Consider the following 9,899-nt stretch of genomic DNA (forward strand, 5'->3'; position numbering starts at 1 on the left):
AAAACAAAATGTAAAAGGTGATGTCACAGCCGGTGAATTACAGTGTTGATTCAGCAGGGACAAACCAGAGCTGGAGCGTGTTTGTCACTCTGCGAGTCAGTCTTCACAGGGCCGGGTCAGAGCGCAAGATTAAGTGTTAAAGGGTATGAGAAGTCCAAAAGTGGTCTCAGAAACCATTTTGGCAATTAAAGGACAAAATCAGCAGAGAAGATTTGCCTCCCTTTGTCCACAGGGGGCATCAAAAGTGACACAAACCACTATTGTTGATATTAAAACATGATGTATCACGTCTCTAAATTTCAAAATGCCTCTACATCACATCCCGTAAAAGTAACTTCAAAATGACACAATAGCCTTGTATAAAAAAAGTTTTAATTTCTCTGCAGCTTTGCGTCTGAAATACAGGGAGCCTGCTGTATCTCCACAGATAGATAAATGAAGTGTAAATACCTGAAACAGCAGGAAGATGTTCTTTACAAATCAGCAACATGTGTAGCTAACAGAGCTTTAAAACACAGATCAATGACAGCGACAGCATCGGTCTGTCATGACTCATTTTCTCCACAGGCTGCTGAAAATATATTAAATTATTATTTTTTTTAAATCAAGCTGATCACATATTTAAATAAAACAAATATATTCTCTACAAATCTGCACGGTTTAATTTAGATACGAGCTGCTTTTGATTTCTTTCTTCTTTAATAATCAACGAGCAGAATCTGAAAACTGGATTTTTTTTTTCTAGATAGAAGAGATGATGTTGTAAACACTGTAAAACGTCTTTATTGTTATTGTGATCTAAGCCCAGGGTCCCCAGGCTCCATCAGGGCCCGGGTCACATTTAGGGTCAGGGTCAGGGTAGTTTATCGGCACGGCACTTTTCTGGTAGTGTGTAAGCCGGTCGAGGAGAGACTCCACTACTGAAGGGTACAGAGCGGACACTTCATTTCTCTCCTCAGGATCATCTTCAATGTTGAACAGCATCACGGGCTTCAGAGGCTCATCGGAGGAGGAGTCCCGATAGAAGCTGTTATTCTCCGGTCGAGGGAACCAGACGTCACAACCTGGAGGAAAGTATTCATATTTTAAATACAAAACCTCTCACTTTTAACCGATCTCCATAGTGTGCGCATGGATAAATCAACCCAAGCAGTGAATCTACTTTTACAGAATTTTATTGGCTAAAATAAGCGTCAGTCATCAGCACAGTAGAGGTGCAATGACGGGCCAGCTGGTGATTTTTATGAGACAAATTTTAACCTGTTCGGCCACTCCACTCATATGTCAAATTCTATGCCAAATCTCAGACTCTCACTCACTGTAATCTGTAATTTCACTGAAATAAAGGATCTGAATACGCCTTCCATCCTTGATTAAATGAGATAAGAAGTGTGCTTGATTACTTTAGTCTTCCCAATTAGCCTGAACATGTTGTTACCGGTGATAATGGAGATACTGACCTGGGTATCCAGTCAGCAGCTTCCACTCTGAGTGTCGAATGGCTGCATGAATGGACACATTGAACCCAGACTTCCAGGTCCAGGGGTTTTTGTTGTACTCCTGATCCAAAGTAAACCGACTCTTTGTGCCCGGACCTGCAGAGAGCAGCGAGAACAGCGCTGATCATGGAGCTCATCCATCTTTTTTTTTTTTGTGTGTGTTAAAACTGCTGATTATGTCGATATTAAACGACCGCTGGATAAAAAAGACGCCCCTCTGTGGACGACTATGTAAACCATATGAGAGAAAAAGACTGGCTCCAAATATCACTGCATACCTGGGATTCACAGCCGGTATCAAGTGTAGGCGTGAAAATAAACACAAGAAAGAGCTCCTTTTGTGCTGTAAGAACTGAACTGTCCAAAACAATCCTTCACTTTAAAAAAAAAACAAAAAACAGAAATTGTTGTTTGAAGAAATTTACACAAACTCAGGAACTTTGAGGGGAAAGAATTCGTCAAATATGGTGGAAATGAGGCCGTGTTGTGAGCCACTCTGTCTTCTGTTTCTCTAAATATAACAAATACATTTGGCATCTTTGCAGCTGGTTCCTCATTGGTAACATTCAGCAAATAAGGAACAATCGTTAAATCAACCATTAGACATCATTTTATTGAATAAAAGTTAACGATTCAACCTGATCATTGACTGGATATTAATATGGACAGCATGCCTCTGTCTCCTTCAGATGTACAAAAGTGAAGCCACAATGTAACCGGCAACAGTGTTCACATACTGTGCTGGTGATGTCATTTGGAGTCACAACATGCGCACAAGTGATCTAGCTGGTGGAACAGATGAATTGACGAAAAGCCCCTTCAGCTAATTAGAGCACACAAGATTAAACAAACAGATTATTTTGTCAGTTTGAGGAAGACACGCTTATGGAACTTATAGACTGCTGGTAACATCCTGATCAACAGGGTTTTGAAATCCCTACCCTGACAGTTCAGGTTTCATTTGACACACAGTCCATCTTTATGTACAGTCAATGGTCTAAATGCAATATTTAAACCCTGCTGTGTTGTGTCTTCACCTTATAGTAAGTGTCCTCACAGTTTCCCCCAGCTATTTATCAGACCTTTTACTACCTTACAAACCCACACGCACATTGAGATCCTCTGGCAGAGGTCTCCTGGTGGTTCCAAATGCAAAATTAAAAACAAAATGGGATAGAGCATTTTCCGTGAAGGCTCCAAGACTATGGAATGACCTGCCCGAGGAGATCAGGTCGGCAGAATCAGTCATCATTTTTAAGTCCCTTCTTAAAAAACACTTTTTCCGGCGAGCCTTTCCTGATTTTTGTTGATTTTAAACTGTTACTATTTTCACTTTTTAGAATTCCTTTAAAAGAATTGTATGTATTTTACAGTTCTTTCAAAAGGGATTTTATATTTCAAAGTGATTTTTATTCCTTAATCTTGCCTTGTTTATTATTCTATGACCTGCCTGTTTTTATATTTGCTGTCCTTGTAAAGCACTTTGTAACTTGTTTTTGAAAAGTGCTCTTTAAATAATGATTACTATTATTATTATTATAAAAACAGACCTCTTTACATACAGTGTAATATGTACTTACATGGAGCAGTATCAACATATAGAGGGTCGATGTTGTGCAGCAGCTCCAGTCTGGGTGAGGCGAACCCTTTGCTGGAAGATAAGAGGAGGTTTGACTTTTTAACATATTGAAACACACACACAAACAAACACACATGCACACACACACACACGCACACTGGGATGTCTGACTCATGCACTGTAAAATCCACTGGGCTCTGTAAATCTAAAGCAGCTGGCCGTCGTTCACCAGGCAGTCATATGCTCTGACCGCACTCCACCACAGAGAAAACACACTGCTCTCTCTGACCACAGCGTCTGATAACACAACTTAAAATAACTCTCACTCTCTCATGCCGGCCTACTGTTTTAAACATTCATTTTGGTTTTTTAAAAGTCGCAGGTCGAGCCCCTCAACAGCCCTGCTAACTGGTTGTTCTTGTGAATATAAATCCAGCTATATAGCATCAAAGTTCACCTGATTGTATTCCACATGTTGAATCCGTCCAGTGGTTTTGTGCTATTGGTTTTCCATCCAGCCGCACTGACAAGGGTTGGCAGCCAATCAGAGACATGAATGAGCTCTTTGCTGACGGTTCCGGGTCGTTCCAGAAGCGGGCTGGCGACAAATCCAACTCCCCGGATACCTCCTTCCCACAGCGACATCTTCCTCCCTCGCAGTGGCCAGTTGCTGCCGCCCGATAACGTCTGGCCTCCGTTATCTTTTCCAACAACCACAGGGGACAAAAATGTTATCACACGAGGAGAGAAAATACCGTCTGTGTGTCTGTTTCATGTGCCTCTCTCTTGACCTTGCTTTGTAATTACAAGTCTGTTAGATAGTGTAAAAATAAATACTTATTTTCACTTCACAGTCACTCATTCTAAGTTTGATGTCTACTCAGAAGGGTTAAAAAAAAATCAATGAATCAAACGTACCAGCTGAAAACACCAGGATGGTGTTCTCCCAGAGTCCTTCCTGCTTCAGAGCCCGAGTGACGTTGCCCACCGCTTCGTCCATGGCCGACACCATGCCAGCATACTTCCTGCGGTTGAGGTCGTGGATGAAGTCGTACGGGGCCATGTAGTGGTCGGGCACCTGCAGGGGTGCATGGACTGCTTGGAACGCGAGGTAGAGGAAGAGCGGCTGAAAGAGAAAAAGGGGGAACATGTGAGGACCTCTTTCTTGACTTGTGGCAGAACTAACTATCAAAGATAGATTTTCTACAATTCACTTAGCAGATGCTTTTATCCAAAGCGACGTACATCAGAGAGTAAGAACAACACAAGCAAGGATCTAGAAAAAAAGGAACAATGTCAGTAAGAGCAAACGATCAGCTTTGAGTCTGATTGGACAAACAGGTGCTGACAGGAAGTGACCAGAGGCAAAGCACAACATTGACGGAAGTTCTTGAGAGCTCTAATCAGTATAGAAACCATCTTATAAGTCATCGTGATCTTCCTATTATGTCTAAAGTTGCAGAGAAATGGGCGGCTAAGCAAATTATACATCACCTGAACAACAGCTCTTATCACCTGCATCCAATGCAGTTTGGATTCAGATCCAACCACTCAACAGAGACAGCTAAATGCTTCTTCATTGAAAAAAATCAAATCACTGCTAGATAACCGTGGCATTGTTGGTGCTGTCTTTCTGGATCTCAGAAAAGCATTTGACACTGTAAATCACAGGGTTCTTCTATCTAAGTTATCCACCTTTAATTGGATAACCCATAATAAAATGGGTAGAATCATATCTCTCCAACCGCTCTCAAAGTGTGCGAATACTTAATTATCAATCTGACGCCCTCTGCTTGTCCACGGGCGTTCCGCAGGGATCTATACTGGGCCCACTTTTATTCTGCCTGTATGTAAATGACCTGCCATCTGTTTGTCCTGAGGTTAACATTCAAATGTATGCTGACGATACAGTTTTGTATGTGCATGGTTTAACAAAAGCAGAAATTGCTTCAAAACTAACAACTGCAATGGTCAAAATTACAGCATGGCTTAATCAGTGCTGTCTCCAACTTAATGTGTCTAAAACTGTTGGTATGTTCTTCACTAAAACAAATTACTCAAAACAGATATACTTGTGTCAGGAGATACAGATACTACAGATTGTAAAATAATTCAAATACCTTGGCATTATACTTGACTCCAACCTGAACTTTAAAGCACATGTAAAAAAAAGTCTGTAAACAAATTAAATATAACCTTGCCAACTTCAGATTTATCAGAAACTCCATGTCTACTGAAGCAGCCAACATGTACATGCATTCAATGATTTTCTCATATATGACCAACTGTATGACAAGCTGGTCTCAGGCAAGTCACACCACATTAAAACCACTACAGTCTTTGTATAAACAGACAATAAACCAAAGCAATTCCACCACTGTTCAATCCTCAGAAAATACAACCTCCTGAGCTGGGAGAACATGATTAAACACAAAAATGCATGCCTCCTTTATAAAATCTCACATGGTTTGGCCCCTGCCCCACTCAGAGAGTTTGTAAGCATACGAACAAACACACATCACTTCACGAGGGGTGTCGCAAGAGGTGACTGCATTATTCCTCTAAGGAAGTGTGTTTTTAGTCAGTCGGCCTTTGCTGTTACAGCCTCACGTGAATGGAACAACATCCCAACAGTTATCAGAGAGAGCAACACATATCGTTCATTTGGTTCACATCTGAAACACTGGCTATTTGATAACCACATCTGCCAGCACTAAACCTGTTCCGCTCGCTGCTGCCCCCTTGTGTCTGGTTGTTGATGATTGTGTCCCGTTTTTTAAATGAATGTGGCCTGCGTGTTGTTGTCTGTTGAGGTGAGCTTCAGGTATAGCTCACTCAATGTTTTTTATGAGGCCTTGTGTAATTTGTAATTTGTACGTGTTTATTGTATATTGTGTTACATGTTGTCTTGTTGTGTGCACGTTACAGTTACTTTAGTAGGTTATTGGATACGTGCTTTTACTAATACTTGTTTTTGTAGCTTTTAGCAATGTTTGAAATTTGTTTTGTTTTTTTAGGGAGCCTTTTATCAAATCTGGCCAGGGACAACAGATGAAAATTAGCCTTTTGGCTAACTCTGGCATATTTACAGAAATGTTTATTAATATGCAATGTCCCTGTAAAATAAAAACTAAATAAATAAAACAAAAACCATCATCATTACCATCATCATCATCAATAATATGGAGACCATCATCATTAAGTTAGTAGGTATTCATGAAAGAGCTGGGTCTTTATCTTTTTCTTAAAGGTGCAGAGATTTTCACATTATTAAAGTTCATTACATGACACTGTGTGTGAGTGTGTGTGTATCTTTCACCTTGTTAGGGTTGTGCTTCTCGATGACGTTGATGGCCTTCTTGCTGAACAGCTCAGTAGAATAGACTCCTTCATATCCCGTAGCGACCTCTTCACCGTCCCGCAGGTCCAACGCACATCGATTCAGGTCCAGAGGAGGGATGTTCGAACAGCGGATATGAGTGTTGTAGTCCTCGCTGCCCATCAAATAACCTGAAGGGGAACAGAGGAGAGAGTGGGCATTTGAGCTCCTGTGAGAAACCTTCAGTTTGTGTTGGATGTTGGCACCCCCTTGTGGACAACATCAGGATATGTCTGATGTCTTGTACTGTACATGTGTAGGTAGTCTTCCAACACAAAAAAAGTACAATCCTTCTTTCCTTTAGCAGTCAGGTGTATACATTTATTTTAATTATTTGCTGTGGAAAATGTTTTTAAAAGAAAGGCCTGTTTACTCGCGGTCTCACCTGACGCCCATGGCAACGATAAAAGTGATTAAAAATCTCAGAAAAGGGCCAAAAAAAAAAGAGAGCACCTACTGTATATTGGGTGCCTCTGACTTCTATTTGGTTGCCATGGTAACGAAAAAGGTAGTGATATTGTTTGTATTGAAGTTTAAAAAAAATCAGGTATTGTGACAACCCTAGAAGGCATTAACCTGAATCTACATGTGCAACGTTAGAAATAAACAACATTCCTGAACATAGCACGGACACATCAGAGGATTTATTCAAAATTAAATATATACCAAAATATGTGTCGAAGCCCCTCCGTGTGGGCAGGCAGTCCTTCTTGTACATGCCCAGGTGCCACTTGCCCACCATGTGTGTGGCGTAGCCCGCCTCCTTCATCAGCTGAGGCAACAACTTCTCATCCAGAGGGACGCAGTATGGCTGACACGGCCAGATGATCTGGTGCTGCATGCCTGTGTGGATCTGACGAGGAATAAAAAAACACAAATCTTTAGGAGATAAAAGCAAATAATAAAAAGAACAAAAAAGGAGTATGATGATATGATGTGTCGCTGGTTCTGCAAAAGTTCTAAAGTTAACGTCTTGGAATAAAACTTTTCAACCTTTGGTCTACTTTCCGCTACACTTTTTCCCCCTACAAAGTTATTTCCAAACATGAAGATGTTCAATCCCAGAGTCATGACCTGGTTAAATATTAAACAGGAACCCTTAAACAAACATTTCAAGTATTTTTACCAAAGTAATCATCAAATATCAAACACACAGAATGCTGTGAGCAGACAGGATAACATACTCCCACCATTATTTTCTGTGCAAGCTGATATGGTGCATATGGTGTCGGATACATCGGAAAACAACGAGTTTCTGAGTTGTAAAATGTACACGAACACCTGCTCAAGTCGGAACAACAACTCGGGAAACTCGGAAAAGAATCAGGTCCCCGACTTGCCGACTTGACGTCAGAATCGTCATCACATGGGGAATCTTTGCCCCAACAGACACTGAAAAGAGATTATCCACATTGACCTAGAACCTTTTATTTTGAAGGGGGCACATGAGCCAACTGCGCTGAAATGAGGAAGTATTCAGTTATTTGTGAAACTTATTCTAAAGCAAAAACTTCACAAGAAGCGACACCTTCCTCATTTCAGCAGAGTCGACTGACTCATGTCCTGATAAAAATACCCTTTAAAATCACATTTATGCATAAAATTATCACTTTATAATTGTAGAATTAACAACTTAGTTATCTTATTGTATTTAAAAAAAAAAAAAGTATTATATGGCCCCAATGATCCACCGTAGTAATGTTTAGGTGCTAGCCAATAAAGAATAGATTGATTAACAACAGATACAGTAAATGTACTGTCAAGGGAATAACTAGTATGATAAGTTCTTCAGTACAGTACTTCCTGTCAGCAGGGATGTAGATCCAGTGGTGTAGTGCAGGGTGAACGCAGCTATATGGAGTATTGATTGATTGATTAAATTCATTTCAGACATATCAAATAAAATCAAACACATCAAAAATACAAAACAAAATGAAAAGCACGAAAATACAATAAACAAAAAAACAATGTTCAAATTATTTCACACAAAAAAAAGAAAAAGAAAAAGCAAATTACATATATTCAATTGCTATGCCTGAAAAGGAGTAGGAAGAAGTATAAAACTTATTTAATCCTACCCCTTTTCCACAGCTCAATAATTAATATTTATTAAATTAAATTAACTTCCTGTGTTCCTTATAAGCTCTCTATATATACAATCAATCTATTTACAATTTGATATACTATATTTATGATACTATATTTGATATTTACAATCCAGTGATTTTCCATACATATATACAACTTGATATACTATGATTTTTATAATTTATATATTTATACAATCCATATATCTATATATTCATATCTATTTGTACAATTTGATATACTATGATTTTTTATCATTTATATATTTATACAATCCATATATCTATGGATCCATATCTATTTGTACAATTTAATATACTATGATTTTTTATAATTTATATATTTATACAATCTATATATCTATACAGTTTAGTACAATATGTTTACAATTATACATTTAATACAATATATATCTATATATATATATAGATATATATACACACAATTTGATATACAATTTATATATAAAACCACATATTTTGTCAGTCTAGCCACTTAAAAAACATTTCATTGAATGATAAAGAGTACACCCACTTCTGACGTCAGTGCTCTCACCTGGTACCTGCCGGTCAGGAGCTGGTTCCTGGAGGGGGTACATATAGGCTGCACGTAGTAGTTCTCCAGCCGGACTCCTCCTGCTGACAGAGAGTCCAGGTTCGGAGTCCTGATCTCGGATTTGTGGTAACCCACATCAAACCAGCCGAAGTCATCCGCCAACACGAACACGATGTTCGGCTGCTTGGCCGCAAAAACTCCGGAGACACTTCGAAGAAACACCGCGAGAACCAGAAAACACCGCGTTTCATCCATCTTGACTTTTTATTGTTATAAACTCAGTTTCTATCTCTAAGTAAACAACCTAAACAACAGTCCGTCAGAGAGGGCGTCACCGGTAAAACAAAGACAAACATAACTGAGAAGCGGCCGAACAAACCGGTAGTTCTGCCGACATGTTTCAGAGTTTCAATATAAAACATTAGCGTTTACAACCGTTACTAACCGAGCTGTCACTTCCGCGTTTAAAAACACTGCCTCAGCCGCGACAGCCAATCAGATGTCTGGAAAAACCAGCGAATCACGTGAAAGTATAGAAGCCTAAAACGACTATTAAAAAAAAAAAAACATTACGATCTGTTGCAGATATTTAATTGTGGTTAAAATTAGTTTTGGTATAGTTTACTACTGTTGTTGTTTATTTAATTATTCTACACGTTTTCTTTATTTAGAATAGATATTTGGGTAATGTTTTCTTTTGCTAGTTATTTGTTTAGTAAATTTCAAGATTCAAGATTGTTATTTGTCACATGCTCATACGGATGTGCAGTGAAATGTAAAGACTGTTCCGCAAGGCCAT

At 39.2% G+C, this 9,899-nt stretch overlaps 1 protein-coding gene across 1 annotated transcript; it reads right to left on the reverse strand.

The window, feature by feature from the left end:
* Positions 1 to 353: 353 nt before the first annotated feature.
* On the reverse strand, positions 354 to 9,567 carry LOC110000769 (arylsulfatase B). Its single transcript, XM_020656122.3, has 8 exons — positions 9,101 to 9,567; positions 7,124 to 7,310; positions 6,398 to 6,588; positions 3,997 to 4,204; positions 3,536 to 3,779; positions 3,080 to 3,150; positions 1,461 to 1,595; positions 354 to 1,064 (listed from the first exon to the last, which is right to left on the reverse strand). The coding sequence occupies exons 1-8, from the start codon at positions 9,353 to 9,355 to the stop codon at positions 799 to 801; spliced, it is 1,557 nt and encodes a 518-aa protein (XP_020511778.2). The 5' UTR covers positions 9,356 to 9,567; the 3' UTR covers positions 354 to 798.
* Positions 9,568 to 9,899: the final 332 nt, after the last annotated feature.

This window comes from Labrus bergylta, chromosome 17, assembly GCF_963930695.1.
Source record: "Labrus bergylta chromosome 17, fLabBer1.1, whole genome shotgun sequence".
NCBI classification, from domain to species: Eukaryota; Metazoa; Chordata; class Actinopteri; order Labriformes; family Labridae; genus Labrus; species Labrus bergylta.